We start from the raw sequence: 17,908 nt of genomic DNA on the forward strand, positions 1-17,908 counted from the left end.
CGAAAGCCACGTTTCTAGCATTTGTAAAATTGAATTTTTCCATCTCAAAAATATATCTAAATTGCGACCTATGCTCTCAATGTCAAATGCAGAAATGCTAATTCATGCGTTTATGACCTCAAGGTTAGATTATTGTAATGCTTTATTGGGTGGTTGTTCTGCACGCTTAATAAACAAACTCCAGCTGATCCAGAATGCAGCAGCTAGAGTTCTTACTAGAACCAGGAAGTATGAGCATATTAGCCCGGTTATGTCAACACTGCACTGGCTACCTATTAAACATCGTATAGACTTTAAAATCTTGCTTATTACTTATAAAGCCCTGAATGGTTTAGCACCTCAGTATTTGAGCGAGCTCATATCGCATTATAGTCCTTCACGTCCGCTGTGCTCTCAAAATGCTGGAAATTTGATAAAACCTAGAATATCAAAATCAACTGCAGGCGGCAGATCCTTTTCCTATTTAGCTCCCAAACTCTGGAATAACCTACCTAACACTGTTCGGGAGGCAGACACACTCTGTCAGTTTAAATCTAGATTAAAGACCCATCTCTTTAACCTGGCTCACACATAACACACTTACACATTTCTAATATTCAAATCCGTTACAGGATTGTTAGGCTGCATTCATTAGGACAACTGGAACTGGGAACACTTCCAATAACATATGATGTACTTGCTACATCGTTAGAAGAATGGCATCTACGCTAATATTAGTCTGTTTCTCTCTTATTCCGAGGTCACCGTAGCCACCAGATCCAGTCTGTATCCAGATCAGATGGTCACTGCAGTCACCCGGATCCAGTCTGTATCCAGATCAGATGGTGGATCAGCAACTAGAGATGACCTCTACAGGACTGACTACAAAACAGCGACTCACCGGAAGACAAAAGAACACAAAACACTGGAAAGGTCCGGAGCTCCATAAGGTGAAAAATGAAAAAAATTTATTGACTGTGTGTGATCATTTTAAATTGAAAGGTAATTATGATAGTAATAATAAAATGACTGATGTGACACAACATTAAAAACAAACAGAGGTTGAGAAAATCACAGAAACACATGGCCACTCCGCAGGACTCACACAAACAATGATCTTACTGTCTATATGAGGATTTATTAAACACATTTATTCTGACATGTTATTTCACTGACAGAAGTTTAGCTGCAGTATTAATGTCATGAAGAGAAAAGAAGAGACTCTATAACATATCTATATGTTACTGATTTAACATATAGCATTAAGCATAAAGCATTATGGTTAGAAACTCTCTACAGTCAATTCTGATTCATCAACAATTTCACTGATGATCCTCTATGAACATTAAACCCAGAATAGAGCGGCTGAGTGAATGTGGTCTGGACTGTGTGGATGAGGCTCATTGTGTCAGAGACGCTGTAGAAGGACAGAGTTCCTGCACTGTGATCCACAAACACTCCTATTTTATTGCTGATGGACTCTACAGGGAGAACAGTCACTATCTTATTGTGTATGAATGAGTAACTGGAGGGAGAGCAGATCAAACTCCAGGACTGATCATTAGATCCAAACCTACACTCAACACCCCGTCCCTTCCTGCTGATGCTCTTATATGACACTGATATACGCACACCATCATTCCCACTCCACTCCAGCTCCCAGTAACGGCGTCCACACACACTCTCTCTACACAACACCTGATGATACACATCAAATCTGTCTGGATGATCAGGATACGACTGGACTGTGGAAGCGACAGTAATCACTCTGTTGTTCTCAGACAGACGGAGGTATCTATGTGCTGTGTTCAGATCCAGAGTGAGCTGATGGGAATCTGATGGAGATAAAACACATCAGAATCAGGAATTATGAATCTGTTTGATCTTTTCATGTAGCTGAACTCTTCATGTTCAGTGTATCATCAGTGTCTCAGTACATGTGACCAGATATCTGTGCAAATCATCATTTACATCATCAATTATAAAACTCTACTTTCACCTTCTACATGAAGAACATGAATACACTCAGTGAGTTTTTCTGCTTGTTTTCTTACTGACTTACATTGTAGGAAGTCGTTCCTGGTTCTGGGAACAATGTTGGTGAATGTGACTGTGGAAATCAACAGACATGAACAGTGTGATTCTCATGATCCTGCATTCATTCCTTATACATTTCTAATATGATGTTCTCCATGATATGAGATAATGATGGACTGGTTTCTGAGAGCAGATGAATCTCCAGGACTTTACCTCCGTCTGAGATCTTCTTGAGCTCCTCTTTGAAGAAATCCTCCAGTTTGTCTCTCAGCTGATGGACAGATTCTCTCAGAGCATCAGAAGATAAGAGAGAAATGAAGGGATCATCATTTACGTCTGTAGATTCAGGAGGTGCTGAGAGAGACTGGAAACTCTGCAGAAAACAGAAATCAAAACTCATCAGCTCCACACTTCACCCAATAACCTGCAGCAACATCAGATTTGTGCGGCTCTTGTTGACTTGACTGATATTTAGTAATTCACCTCAATCCAGCACTTTCACAGCATCAGCTTCATTCTTCTTATATTCATTATATCAGATTAGAGCTGCAGATTCTAGTATCAGTCACTTACACGATATGTGAACTTTCTAGGTACTAGGTTTGGATGATAAAACATCTGCTTAGAACATAAATGTCCATCTAACAGCTCAAGCACATCAATGGAGTCTCATTGTAGGATTGAGAGTAGATTTGCTGAGGAAAAGCAGCTCAAAGGCTATGATTAGATTGACCATTATTTATAACTTTAGAGCAGTTAGAGACACTGAAACAAGGACCCTTAAGACACGCTCAGGTTTGGTTTGGTTTCAATACACTGAAGCATTGCTAATATACAGCCTCACTTCATGTTTGGGGTCTTCATGGTCAAATTCAGGCCAATAATTTTTTTTTTCAGGTTTGAGGATCACCTGATCCAATTTTGATGAACATTACTCAGAATCAGTACTATCGTTGAAATGTGAGTGAAGTTTTGAACTGTTGGTGGCGCTAGTGGTGTTTGACAGCTAAATATATCTTCCAAAAGAAAGAGCTCAAGAGAAATTAATCCTAAGAGATTTCCGGAACTGAAAACAATTTGTAAGCGGCGTCTCTTTCAAATGAAGATGATCAGATTAGAGTCAGACTGATGATTATATAATAAAACACTCATGAAATGTTTCTCTGTGAGTCTCTGTCACAGCAGGATCTGCTCAAGTCCACTATGATCCTGTTCTTCTAGACCTCTGTTACCTGCAGGAACTGGATGTGATCCTGTGTGTGTGAAAGCTGCTCCAGCTCAGCGTCTCTCCTCCTCAGATCATTGATCTCCTGCTCCAGTCGCTCCAGTCGTCCTTCAGCTCGACTCACTGCAGTCTTTTCCTGATCTCTGATCAGCTGTATCAGATCAGAGCGGCTTCTCTCAATAGGGCGGATGAGCTCAGTTAAGATCCTCTCACTGTCCTCCACTGCTGTCTGTGCAGAGCGCTGTTAGGACACACAGTGATTCAGGCTTCAGTGAGTCTGAACTGAGACGGAGACAAACTTCTCTTCTTCTCCAGACTCACCTTATGAGCCTCTCTCAGCTGCTGAAGATCTTTCTCTCTCTGCTGGATTCTCTGCTGGAACGTCTCCTGTGTCTCCTTCAGCTGCTTCTGCAGGACAAACGGATGATAGTGAATGTCTCAGAAAATTACTGGCACTAAATCATCGATGAATCCGGTAAAAGTGGAGCTAATAAACCAATGGCCGTAGGTTCAAACTCCAGAATTGATGATCGGTTACAATCATCGAACATGAATTATGATGAATATTAAGGCCTGTTTCACTGCATCATGAAAGTGAAACAGACACAGACGTAGAGCAGGGGTATCAAACTCATTTTCACCAAGGGCCACTTTAACAATAGGGCCGGTTGTAACTGTAAGCAGGGCTCGAATTGAGGGGGGATGCGGGGGGATGGCATCCCCCTGGTGGAAAAAAAATGACAAAAACCATCTCCCCTGTGAAACCACCATCCCCCCTAACCATCCCCTTTAGATTAATAATGTTGTGTATTATGTAAAATTCTCTACTTATGATAATTCACGAACTAAATGGCGATTGGCCAATCAGAACTCGGTACTGTAACAAGCTGCCACAAGCTGAAGCAAGTTTCCGTAATTTTTCGTGCAAAATGCTTCAAGCGCAACTTTTGAAGTTCTTTAAATGAAGACAACAGAAGGTGTGATTTTTCCTTGATTAGAATTTAAAGACATTCCCCTGACATAATGTCATTGTGCTGTATGTGTGACTGTGAGGGACTGAGAGACGATAGGAGAGCTGACGAGTATGTCACCGACTTTGCAAAAAACAAACAAAGACACATCTTGAGAGTCCAGAAGCATTCACTGCGCGATGAAGCCTATTAGAATGCCGTTAGAATGCCCTTATTCTAGCAATGAAAGAAAAAATACCCATGTATGAGTTTTTATGTTTTTATATTCATTGCACAAGCAATGTACTTTTCTGAATATCAGCACATAAACATGCTAATAATTTTATACAACAGTGTAGAGCAATGTGGTGTTTCATTCCTTTAATGAATCTGTTTTTGAATGAATTATGTGAGCAAGTGATTCAGCGGTCCATTCACTTGTTTCGTTTCTAATTGAATCAGCCATTTAGAACGAATCGTTTGATTTGAACGATTCAATAAATCATTTATTAAAACAGGGATTTGATGCTACCTACAGGCGGTTTTATTGTCATCTTTATCCATGACAGTCCTAAACCAGCCAAGGTGCCAGCACAAAAACACATTCAGCAAAATATTAGCAAAACATTTTTTTAGCAGTATTGACCCAAATTCCTCCATTTCTGGCCCCAGAAGGGAAAAAAAGCTTAAAAAGAATAGTTTGTGTAATAAGGCAAATTTTTCATTAAATAAAAACCTTTTTAGACAAATTTTGTAATCATTGTGTAAAATTAGCTATGGGACAAACCCCAACCCAAAACATTATTAAATTATTTACATTATTTACATTACTCCGTAAATCAAAGTAAATAAAGACTAATATCATCAATCACTATTCATTACATTAACTTTGTTAAAAACGTTTTTTGTTACATTTGAGAGGGGCAGAACTATGGTACAACAAAAAATTGTGAGCTGCTAAGAACGTGTGACAGATATGCCATTAAAAAAAAAAAAAAAAGAGCCCGGTCTCATGAAAAAGCATATAAATAGCATGATTTTCTGTTTCTATTTGGCATGCAATTTGTACTCAGAAATTGACTTGCATTTGACAATGCATTTGCACAGTAAGATCAAAACAGCGCTAATGCAGAGAAAACATGCCCACTGACATGCTCTGGCCCACACTTGGAAAACCCCTGGTAGACCGAGATGAGAGGTAATTCATGGTGCCCCCTCCTGGGTAGTGTGGTTTATATCGTGTCATTTCTAATCACTCATATACTGACGCTTTGACTGTTAAGTACTGTAAGCAACATGTCAGAAGTGCCGGTACACGCGAAAAAGTGCCGGCCCACTTCAAGCACTGTACGCAATGTCTTGGTGTGCATATGATATGCAGTTTTGGCATACACGCACCTACTCCTCACCTCTAATCCTAACTATTTCGTATAAATAGCACTCCATATAGAAACAGAAACTCGTGGTATTAATAATGTGATTTGATTATGATTTGATTGCTTCCATTGACCTCATTTGTATGTCGCTTTGGATAAAAGCGTCTGCTAAATGACTAAATGTAAACTGTTATGTTATCATAATTTACGATATAAAGCAGCATAGATTTTTATTTTAAGACAATCATATGCTCCCGCAGGCCACATAAAAGGATGTGGGACCTTGAGTTTGACACGTGGACTGTTGGATCACTACACTGAGTATTAACTTGATCACTAGTTTAAAAATACCTGTTTCTCTGTCCTCTGTGCTGCAGCTGATACAGTGTCGTGGTTTTTATGTCCATCTATCGTACACAGCATACATATACATTTCTGGTCAGTGCGACAGAAAACCTCAAGAAGCTTCTCATGTTTCTGGCAGATCATCTCCTGCAGTCGTCCAGTGGCTTCAGTCAAACTGTGTCTCTTTCCTTTAAACCAACTCTCATGTTGCTCGAGGTGATGCTGACAGTAAGAGTTCAGACACATCAGACAGGACTTGAACGCTTTGTATTTTCTTCCAGTACAGACGTCACACTCCACATCTCCAGCTTCTGCATCACAGTCAGCAAGACGCTTCCTCTTCTTCAGTTTCTCCACCACTTCAGACAGCGTGGTGTTTCTAGCTAAAGCAGGTCTTGGACTGAAGGTCTGTCTGCACTGAGGGCAGCTGTAGACTCTCATCTGATTCTCCTGATCCCAGCAGCCTGTAATACAGCTCTCACAGTAACTGTGTCCACAGGGAATGGTCACTGGATCCTTCAGGAGATCCTGACACACTGGACACGAGAACTCATCCTGAAAAATTCTGGCTTCTGACATTTTACTGCTTGAATACAGAGACACAGGCACACAACAGCTCAGCTACACTTCTACAGTTTCTCTTTCCCTGAACACATGTGTTTCCTGTTTCCTGGTTCTGTGTTTGAGTGACGTGTCTAAGTAAGTTGCGTCACATTTGGCGAGACATCAACATTTTGGTTTACAAATTACAAATTACATTTACAAAAGTGATTTTAAATATATAAAAAATGTGTTAAATGCAAGTAAATGCATGTGAAAATGAAATGTCAAAATATGGGGGAAATACTGTTCCAAGTGTAAAATTCATGAAAAAATAAAGTTCACTGCGCTCAACTTTAGTCTAGGGTGCGTAGATCAATCAACACATATAATCTAAGGGATCCGCACTCGCTTAGAAGCCATTACTTTTTTCATAAACTCCAATAATTCTGAAAAATCAGTTGAATTTATCACTGAGATGATTATGTTTGTTTTGACAAAAAAATATTTAATGTTTAATAATGATTTTTATCTACAAACACATGGAACTGCCATGGGTACTCCATTAGCTCCAAACTATGTAAACTTGTTTATGGGGAAATTTGAGGCAGAATATGTTTATCACAATCATCCTTTTTTGAAATATGTAAAATTATGGTGGTGTTATATTGACGACTGTTTTCTTATTTGGACAGGAACGAAGGAAGAGTTGGTAGAATTTGTTAATTTTCTCAATTCCAGATTGACATTGATTTCATTTTCGATGGAACGAGACCATAACACTATAATTTTTTGTATGTGTTAATGGTGAAGGACCACGAAAAAATTAAGAACCACTCTCTTCCAGAAACCAACAGATAGAAATACAATTCTTGCGGCGGATAATTTTCACCCTCTCTCATTAAAAAAGGGTTTGCCATTGAGTCAATTTAATCGACTACGTAGAATCTGTGATTCGTAAGAAAGTTTCGAGGAACAATCTCGCATATTGTTTAGTCAATTCGAAGCTCGTGGGTATCCACATGCTTGGTTTCAGTCGGCATATGATAAAGTTAAAGTGTTAAATAGACAACAATTATTACACAAACCTAATAAAAAAACAAAGAAATCTTTTTCAGTTAAATGTGTTTTGACTTTTAGCGAACAGTCTTATCAGATCAAGGAAATTATAACAAAATATTGGAATATTCTTTCAACTGACCTTTCTTTAGGTGATATTTTTAAAAACTATCCTTTGTTTATCTATAAAAGATCAAATAATATAGCAAATAGATTGGTAAAATCTGATATTTATACTGACAAGACTAACACATTTATAAAAGGTTGTTTTCCCTGTAGGAATTGTGCCGCCTGCTCATCGATAAAAAAAACCAATCAATTTAGTGATGTACATTCTGGTAAAACGTTTTTTATTAAATCTTTAATTACCCGCTCTACATCTAATATGATTTATATGTTAAAATGTCCATGCCCATTTATTTAAATCGGAAAAACGAGTCGCCAGCTAAAAATTCATATTAGTGAACATAAATCTGCTATCAGGAGATGTGATGTGAATTCACCAATCGCAAGACATTTTCATGATTGTATTCATAACATTAAGGATTTAAGTTGTATAGGTATCGAAAAAGTAACAATTTCCAGAAGAGGTGGTAACATAGAGAAAAAACTTTTACAAAGAGAAGCTTATTGGATATATCGACTAGGGGTGCGCCGATCCGATATTCAGTATCGGTATCACTTCGATACTGACCTTTTCTGCTGGATCAGGGTATCGGTCAGACGAGACCGATCCAAATCCGATATAGTGCGTATACTATTTTGACAGCCAAGACGATAAAACTCTCTCCAAGACGTTTAAATGTTCCTAATGTTATACTTGATCTGTAAATGGTTTCGCATAAAAGGAATTTATATTGCTGGAGTTTCGTGCTGTTTCTAAATCGTGTAAATTTCTACCGGATATCTGGTTAGATCACAACACTGGAGTACAGAGCACTATGAATTGTTCGTCACGAGCACAGTAACTGAAATTTAAAACTGTGAAAAGAAAAGGCTCAATAAACTAACGCACATATTTAATACGCATCAATATCTCTTCACTTTGTGCTTTGAACTGCTCTATGCGGAGCACTGCACGCTGTGACTCAGTGTTGCTTCAAGCGCATCATTCTGTCCACAGGATGCGCATAAGCGCTTTGTGCCACGCCGTATTTGGAGCCTTTAGTATTATAATACTTTTGCGCAATGAAAGATTATTAATAGCCTTTCTTGTTCGTCTTATCTGTCATATGTTGCTGCCTCATTACTCTGCTATACATTTAAAATAAATGTATTTTAATTTATACAGTAGTCAACATTTGAAGTGGATCAAATGTTGTGAAGTGAAGTTTTGGGACAAATTTGATGAAAGGTTTTGATAATCCACTTCAAATGCTGACTAAATATATTACTTGTTTTTCATTAATGTATTTTACAACAATACAAAGAGCAATGTGTAGGCCTACCAGATTTAGTCCTAAACTTATTCACTTTTATTTGTTACCCACTAAATAATGTTTTTTTTCTCACTAAAAGTTTAGTATTTTATAAAATTATTGTGCACTCATGCTTTTTCTAGAGTAACTTATGCTACAGAATTATCCATTAACCTAGTTTTTAATAGTATTTTTGTCATAGATTATGATTATATATTTTTTTGTTTGCTATTTTTCTTTATAATGAAGCTGTCTATATTTAGTAGATTGTGTGTAACATACAAAAGATTGATGATTGACCTACATATTGAGGTATAGAAATTCTACACAGATTAAAAAAACCTGTGCTAGTATCGGATCGATATCGGTATCGGCAGATACTCAGATGTTTTGGGATCGAATCGGTATCGGTTGTGAAAAAGTGGTATTGAGCCAGCCCTAGTATCGACTAATGCCGAGTTCACACTGCACGATTTTCAAACTCGTCGGATCGCAGTTGTTTTCACACTGCGTGACAATCTGGGGTAGCATTCAGTTGCTGCTGTGTTCACATTGCACGGTGGATCAGCGACAGGGGGTTTCACATTGCATGACTTCACAATAGGAAGAATCGCCGACAGCTCTGTCTGGTGCAGGGTTGCCAGGTTTTTGCTACAAAACCCGCCCAATTACTACTCAAAACTAGCCTGAAAATAGCCCAATTGCTTTCGAGGGGGTCCCCCAGTAAAAATCCCATTCGGGGGGTAAAATAAAATTTTTTTTGGCAGGGTTCTCCTGGTACATTTCACATTCCAGGGCCTAAATATCATGTTATTGGGGTCGCTTCAACCTGCTGACATAAAAAACAACCGGCGGCAATCATGAATTTGGCAACACTGGTCCGCAAACTACGTTTAATTTAACTCCTCCCTGAACTTCCCTCTGCCCTGTATCTTGGTCTCTCATTGACTGTAAGTCATCGCCGATGTGTTTTTCACACAGCGTGATTGTGAATCGCCGACAGCTCCAGATATTTAGCATGCCAAATATTTCACAGGTGTCGGCGACGTGTCGACGATTCCCTCAGATCGCGTCTTTGATAATTCACACTGCGTGATTGTCACTCGCGTGAACGAGCACCGATTTGCCTCCGATTTCGGGCATTTGTCGGCGATTTCGCAATACCTGTCGGCGAGTGAAAAATCGGGCTAAAATCATGCAGTGTGAACTCGGCATAAAAGGTCTGTCTCCCTTGGGTTTAAATGAGGACTTTGATTTCTCGTTTTCTTTAAGAATTAATAAGTTGTTTAACCCTTTATTGTTTGGTTACAGTGGGTGATACGATACGGACTAATGAACGGCTTGTGGCCTGATGCATCGGCTCATTCCCCACTTTAATTTATGTTGATGGTATTGATGTAGATTTCTTTTATTTATTTTTATTTTTGATGGATTATTTGTGTTATATGCTTTTCTCTTGTGCCTATATTGGTATGTTATTTTTATGTGTTGAATGTTTTGGAAGTATCTTTGGTTGTTTGTCCTGAAATTGCTTGATTGATTGGTCAATTAAGTTTGTGATTAGTAACACCTGTTATGTGACTTTTCACCTGGTGATCTTTGGACTTCATTTCTTTTTTTAAGAACTCTTGTAGGGAATGTCACTGTATGATTCACTGAAGAAGGCTTACTGCCGAAATGTTTGATTGTTCTCTGCTGCAATTTTAAAATAAATCTAAAAGTGATTAAGAAGATTAAGCGAGTGTGAATCCCAAAGTGTAAAATTGTCATTCAGTGTAATGGTCCGGACTTTGATTTTGCCATTACATCTTTAAATAAACATAGAAAATACCAGGTTATAAATATATATGTTGTCTTGGTATTTTCAAATAAGTGTTGGCAGTGTTATATTAAAAGGATATGTCTTAACAGTTTTTTTAAGTATTTAAATAATCAGGGGACTTGACATCATCAGATGGCACCCTGAAGACTGTGTGGTGCTGCATAAAAAAGTGAATTTATTGCTCTTAAATATTTGATAATTTCACCTTTTCATGGTGTGGTATCCTTATTCCAGCCTTATTCTACAGACTTCCATTCACTCCTTGCTTCATTTGATCTCAAACACCTTAACACTACAAGCATGCACAAATCAGGCAACCAACTTGACTTAATTTACACACGCAATTGTATTGCAGACAACATTTTGGTAGAATCCCTTCATATCTCTGACCACTTCTTCATTACATTTAAACTACATTTTGCTACCTGGGTGCTACCAACCCCTATACCGGTTACCTTTAGATGAAACCTATGCTCCCTTTCCCTCTCCTATCTTTCCTCTGTAGTGTCCTCCTCTCTTCCCTCACCTACCCATCTCTCATCTCTGGATGTGAATGCAGCAACTGACACTTTATGCTCTACTTTAACCTCTTGTCTAGATGATATTTGTCCTCTCTCCTCCAGGCCAGCATTGGCTGCCCCTTCTAACCCCTGGTTATCTGATATTCTTCGTGAGCATCGGACCAAACTCAGAGCAGCAGAGAGAAAATGGCACAACTCAAAAGATCCGTCAGACCTGAGTATGAATCAGTCTTTGCTTTCATCTTTCTCTGCTGAAGTCTATACTGCCAAATCTTCATATTTCAACAACAAGATCAACAGCGCTCCAGACACGTGTAATCTCTTCAAAATATTAAATTCTCTCCTCTGTCCCCCTCCACCAGACAACCACCTCCCACCACTTTTATAACACCTGATGATTTCGCCACATTCATATTCCAGTCAGTGGTGTTAAAAGATCTTAAGGTCTTAAAGAGCCTCTGACGACCCTTCCGGCCACACTTGTAATTGTTTGTGAACTGGTTTGGCGACTTTAACGAGTGGTCTGTATGCAGGCATTAACATGACAGTGATGTGGTCTGAGGCATCGAGGTGGGGGAGGGGTAGGGCCTTGTAAGCTCCTCTCTGGGTGGTGTAAACAAAGTCCAGAGTGTTGTTTCCCCGTGTTTGGGAAGTCTATGTGTTGGTGTATTTTTGGGAACACACTCTTTAAGTCTGTGTGGTTGAAATCCCCAGCTAAGATGAGAAAAGCATCAGGGTGGGCTGTCTGCTGCTCACTGATGTGCTGGTACAGTTCATTCAGTGCCTCACTCCTGTTGTTGTTGTTGGAGCTGGGAGGGATGTATACAGCAACGAGCAGTATGGCTGTATATTCACTCGGTAGATAGAATCGCCGGCACTTAATAATCATAAACTCCACCAGGGGTGAGCAGTGTTTGCAGACCACAACAGCATCGCGGCACCACTCATCATTGATGTAAACACAAAGTCCGCCGCTGCAGGTCTTACCTCCCTCGACGAGAACTCTGTCCGCTCGATAGCATGTTATCTGATCGAGCTGAATAACGCAGTCCGGAACGCTGTTGCTGAGCCATGTTTCCGTGAACACAAAAACACAACAGTCTCTTTCAGTCCTCTGAGTTGAGCGTAGTAGTCGGATGTAGTCCAGTTTATTGTCCAAAGAGTGTACGTTAGAAGAGTGAAGACATACGAAAACCCTGCGACTCACAAGACAAAAAACACGAAAACACGATTCTGACGGGAGAGAGAGAAGCCGCAGCGTGTGCACGCGCCGCCATCTTTATGCATATCCAATGTCAATGGGGAGTCAATGGGGCTGTAGTCATTTGGCGATGAGGCTAGGAAAATCTGGGTATCATCAGCATAGCTGTGATAAGCAATTTGGTTCTTTCTCATTATTTGACTTAGTGGAAGCATATACAGGCTAAACAAGAGCGGTGCAAGAATTGAGCCTTGTGGGAATCCGCATGTCATGGACGTCCACTTAGACTTGTGCTCTCCTATACTCACATAATAACCTCTCCCTTCTAAGTATGACCTGAACCATTTGATTACCATCCCAGAAAGCCCAACCCAATTTTCCAGTCTCTCTAGTAGTATGTTATGATCAACAGTGTCAAACGCAGCACTGAGATCTAGTAGTACCAGCACTGATATTTTGAGTCTGAAGAAATGCTTGGTGTTAAAGATATAGCCTCCATAAATAGCACACTAGTGTTTTCGTTAATGCATCTCTTTCTGACAGAGACAGATCTAGCTAGATTCAGTGGTAGCAGAGATCAATATATCAAAGAAATTACAGAAGTGATCAGATAGTGCTACATCCTTAATAACAATGGATGAAATGTTTAGACCTCTACTGATGATTAAATCTAGAGTATGTCCACGATTGTGTGTGGGTCCATTTTTAGGCCTGTAAATAATGATAAACAGAATGCGTGGAGCACATTTCAACACAATCCCTAGATATTCAAAAGACAAGTACTGACCAAATGACACTTGCTTGCATTGATAGACATCTTTAAATAGAGCAACTCCACCTCCACCTCTCCTAACAGTCCTGCAGACACTCATGAAAGTAAAGTTAGGAGGGGCTTTTTCATTGAGGACCGTTGCACTGCTGCTGTCTTCTAGCCATATTTCGTTTAGAAACATAAAATCCAGGTTGTTTGTGGTTATTAAGTCATTAATTAGAAATTATTTATTTTTTAGTGAGCGAATGTTTAAAAATGCTAACTTGATGGCATTGCATTTAGTCTCAACAGCAATATTAGTTTGATGCATAACAGGCTGCAGATTAGATGAGTCAGCCGTACGGCTTGAGAAGGCCTTAGACTTTCTATCACATGATAAAACAGAAATAGAGAAAACTACAGGCACACTGGGTTCCCGCTTGTTCTGTAAACATTTGTGAATGTTGCTGCTATTATAGCGGGGACCCGACACATATCACTGAGAGCTGTTATCAGTTGTTTTTGGTTCACCTACAGCAGATGGAGGGTTTGGGCCCTGGCGTTGTGGCAGCGGCCGGAGAGCTCTCACAGGAGGAGGAGGATGAGCTGGGCCCACAGGCTTTGGTGTTTGTGGGGCCCGCCATTTTTAAGTTGATATTTGGGGGCTTGCAGCAAAAGAGTGGGAGAGTTTGGTCCCAACATAAACCAGTTCCTCCATTTTCTGTGAGAAGCTTAGAAGTGGAGATGCTGGAGAGAGGGATAATGTGTCTGGTGAGCGGGGCTGTGGCTCTGGTGTTTCCGGTGGCTGAAATATGTTGTCCTGGCTTCCCTGGCTGTTTTCCAGAAAGTCGTCCTTGGGTGCTGAGTCTTGGAGCTGTTCTGATACATCACAGACTGTCTGTATTGAGCTCTGTGGGCAGGGCTCAGCCGGGATGGTGTCCATGAGCAGTGCTTGTTGTGGCTGCATGATGTTATCAGTGTCCTTGTGGGATGTGTCAACCACATGATGACTTGGAAGCTCATATGAAGTCCTGTCATCACTCATACTCTGTCCAGGTGTTTGTGTGCCATTCAGTTTGAGTAGTTTGGCACACACTACTGAAGGATGACGGATGGAGAAGTAGATGTTGTCCTTTAGCACTCTTGCACCAAGTCTGTTTAGGTGGAGGCCATCCAGTTTAAACAGTTGTCTATGGCCCCAGAAAAGATTGAAGCTATCGATGAAATTGACTCCTTTTAAGCTGCAGATTCTTTGTAGCCATGTGTTCAGCCCAAGCAAACGTGAAAACATATTAGTTCCTCTTGCTGGGAGTGGCCCACTGATGAACGACTGAACTTTAAGTCTTCGAAGTGTTTCAAAGAGTTCACTGAAGTCCTTCTTAAGGAGTTCTGACTGCTCTTTCCGAATATCATTCTTTCCCACATGGATGATGATTCGATTTGCAGTCTTGTGCTTCATTAGAATTTTCCCAAGTTCCTTGTTCAAATCAGAAACTGTTGCTTGAGGAAAGCAGAAAGTTGCTGAATTTCTGCTACTGATGTTTCTGATAATGGAGTCGCCCACTATCAGAAGGGCGTCACATTATTTAAAGGGCTGCACTTTGATCCTTAAAGAAAGTCTTTTAATTTGTCATCAAATGATTCTTTGTTTAAAATATGTCTAACAAGATTTTTTGGTATATAAATATTGTTACACTAAATGACATTTTAGTGGGTTTCTTCTGTAAATTAGGGTAAGAACAATGTATTATAGTCATTATTTTTTGCTCAGAAAAACAAAATTAAACAGGATACATTCTAATGTAAAGGGAAAAAACAAAAATGTAAAGCTGCATTACACTTTTATTTTTTTGATGCTTGAAACATCCTTTTATTATATATATATGTGTGTGTGTGTGTAACGGAGCTGACAAGACGAGAGGCGTGCGGATCCATGTGCAAGCTTTTATTAATAAATAGTCAAAAACACAGGCAGGGTCGAACAACAGCAAACAGGTATGGCACAGGCAAGACAAAAGAGCAATCCTAAATGGGCTTGAGTCAGACAACAGCAAACGTAATCCAGAGGGCTTGACAAGAGGGGTAATCTGTAAACGTGAGCATAAATCCAGGCAGGGAGCAAACACAGTACGAAACAGCAAGCAAAGGGTTAATCCAAGATATGTGGCAAGAATCAGGAACCAGGAAAACAGGCAAGGCAAGACTATGACTTAACTATGAAAAATTTGTAACTGGCTCCGTAGAGTAGCTATCGCTAGGAGAGTGATAAATGCTATACAATACGAGAGACTAAACAGAAACACGGAATGGCTCGGTAAAGCAGCTAACACTAAGAGAGTGATAAATGCAGAACAATACTCGGCGACTTTAGCAGGATCTGAGTGGGTGTTATATAATGTGTGTAATAGCTTTCAGGTGAGCGTGTGATTGGTTACAGCTGTGTGCAATCAGTGCAATGGATGATGGGAAATGTAGTCAGGAGTGACATGTAACAGTCTGTGTGGTGTGAGAGTCAATATGATGAAGAGGTGACCTCTTGTGGCAGTTGGATGGAAGTCCCCCCCCCCCCCAAAGGAGCGGCTTCCAGATGCTCCCGAAACAGAACAATCCAGGAGGGTGGTGGAGCGGAGGCGGAACAGGGGGAGGGACGGAGGGCCAGGTTCATGTGGAATTGGAGGGACAGGGGGCTGAGGCAAAACCAGCAGAGCAGGATTCCCAGGCAGAGCAGAGAGCCAGGGTGAAGCCAGCAGAGCAGGAAACCAGGACAGATCCGGCAGTATGGGAACTAAAGACCACCACGGCGGAGCTGAAGACCACCAGAGGCAGACAGCAGACCATCACGGTGGAGCAGACAGTACAGAAGACCACCACGGCGGAGCAGAAGCCCCTGGTAGAGACTGGGACCTAGGGAAAACTGAGACACAAGAAACAGAGAGAGCATATACGGTCTCAAGGACAGAGGCAGGGAACACAAGAAGTCCATCAATCTTTTCCCTGGTGACAACGGAGCGGGCAGACAGTTCATAAGCAAGCTCACTGATCAAAACGGAACAGGCAGACAGTTCAAAATTGAACTTATTGACTGGAACTGGACAGGAAAACAGTCCATAAACAGACGCCCTAACTAGGACTGGCAAGACAGACAGTTCAGACACATTTGGAGAAACAGAACAAGCAGACCATTCATGAATGGTCTCTATGGCAGTGACAGGGTTAACGGGATAAACATGTAGTGCATTTACAGTTTCTGGGCTCACAACTGGACTAATGGAGCAGATAACATGTTTCTTGTTGGGACCTGGCCAGACAGATGGTTCAACCTCAGACTCATTAGGGGAAAAGGGACAGACAGACAATTCAAAACCTGATTCATAGGTTGATCCTGGACAGACTTGACAGTTCATGATCAGAGAGATTGACAGAAACAGGCAAGACAGAGAGTTCAAAATCAGCATCTAGACAGACAGACAGATCACAATCAGCCTCCAAGGCTGATTCAGAACAGGACGAGAGTTCGGAGATGGCCTCATCGGCCGGTTCAGAGAAAAGCAAGAGTTCACTGACGGCCTCCATAGCCGTGACGGGACAGGACAAGAATTCACAGATGGCCTCCATAGCTGTGACAGGACAGGCAGAGGGTTTACAGACGGCCTCCCTAGCCATGACAGGACAGGCAGAGAATTCACAGACGGCCTCCATAGCCGTGACAGGACGAGGATTCACAGCCGGCCTCCATAGCCATGACAGGACAGGCAGAGAGTTCACAGACGGCCTCCATAGCCGTGACAGGACGAGGATTCACAGCCGGCCTCCATAGCCATGACAGGACAGGCAGAGAGTTCACAGACGGCCTCCATAGCCGTGACAGGACAGGACGAGGGTTCATAGGCGGCCTCCATAGCTATGACAGGACAGGCAGATACAGTTCACAAAGGGATACTAGTGACACCTCTGGAGGTTCTGCAACAGATGTTGCCACCTCTGGAGGTTCTACAGCAGTATCAACAGGAAACAGGGAGAGTTCATTAACATTCTCCTTAAGAGGACAGGTACGGAGTTCAGCAACAGTCCCTTTGACCGCGACAGGACAGACTGAGAACTCATAAACGGCCTCATTGGCCTTGGCTGGGCAGGCAGAGAGTTCATACATGCATACCACTGACACATCTGGAGGTTCTGCAGTGGTTGCCGCCACCTCTGGAGGTTCTACAGCAGTAACATCAGGAAACAGGGAGAAGTCAGTAACGGTCTCTTCGACCGCAACACGACAAGCTGAGAGTGCATCACTGGGCGCCACCACCATGCAAGGAGCTGAAGCGAGTGCCTCAACCTCGGGAGGTTCTGTGGTGGTGTATGCAGCCCAAACACACCATAAAGTGATCCACATCAAGGGAAGTGCTTCAGACAGGGGAATCAGTTCAGGAACAGGAGGGCTAGAGTGAGTGGGTTTGGGTATCCCAGCTGCGTGTGCAGACACCAGCAGTGCATCCCTCACACTGGATATCAGACTGGGATACCGAAGGACTGACCTTGATAATCTGGGTGCAACAGACAGGACGTGACAAGACTCTGGAAGATCAGCTGTGATGTGACGTGACTCTAAATGATCTGCTGTGATGTGACAAGACTCTGGAAGATCAGCTGTGATGTGAAGTGACTCTGGATGATCAGCTGTGATGTGACG

At 41.3% G+C, this 17,908-nt stretch overlaps 1 protein-coding gene across 1 annotated transcript; it reads right to left on the reverse strand.

The window, feature by feature from the left end:
• Positions 1-1,060: 1,060 nt before the first annotated feature.
• LOC107567520 (tripartite motif-containing protein 16-like) lies at positions 1,061-6,523 on the reverse strand. The gene is made up of 6 exons (XM_016253211.1): positions 5,919-6,523; positions 3,563-3,649; positions 3,249-3,482; positions 2,230-2,389; positions 2,042-2,089; positions 1,061-1,814 (listed from the first exon to the last, which is right to left on the reverse strand). The coding sequence occupies exons 1-6, from the start codon at positions 6,489-6,491 to the stop codon at positions 1,279-1,281; spliced, it is 1,638 nt and encodes a 545-aa protein (XP_016108697.1). The 5' UTR covers positions 6,492-6,523; the 3' UTR covers positions 1,061-1,278.
• Positions 6,524-17,908: the final 11,385 nt, after the last annotated feature.

Source organism: Sinocyclocheilus grahami, unplaced genomic scaffold (assembly GCF_001515645.1).
Source record: "Sinocyclocheilus grahami isolate Dianchi unplaced genomic scaffold, SAMN03320097.WGS_v1.1 scaffold1164.1, whole genome shotgun sequence".
NCBI classification, from domain to species: domain Eukaryota; kingdom Metazoa; phylum Chordata; class Actinopteri; order Cypriniformes; family Cyprinidae; genus Sinocyclocheilus; species Sinocyclocheilus grahami.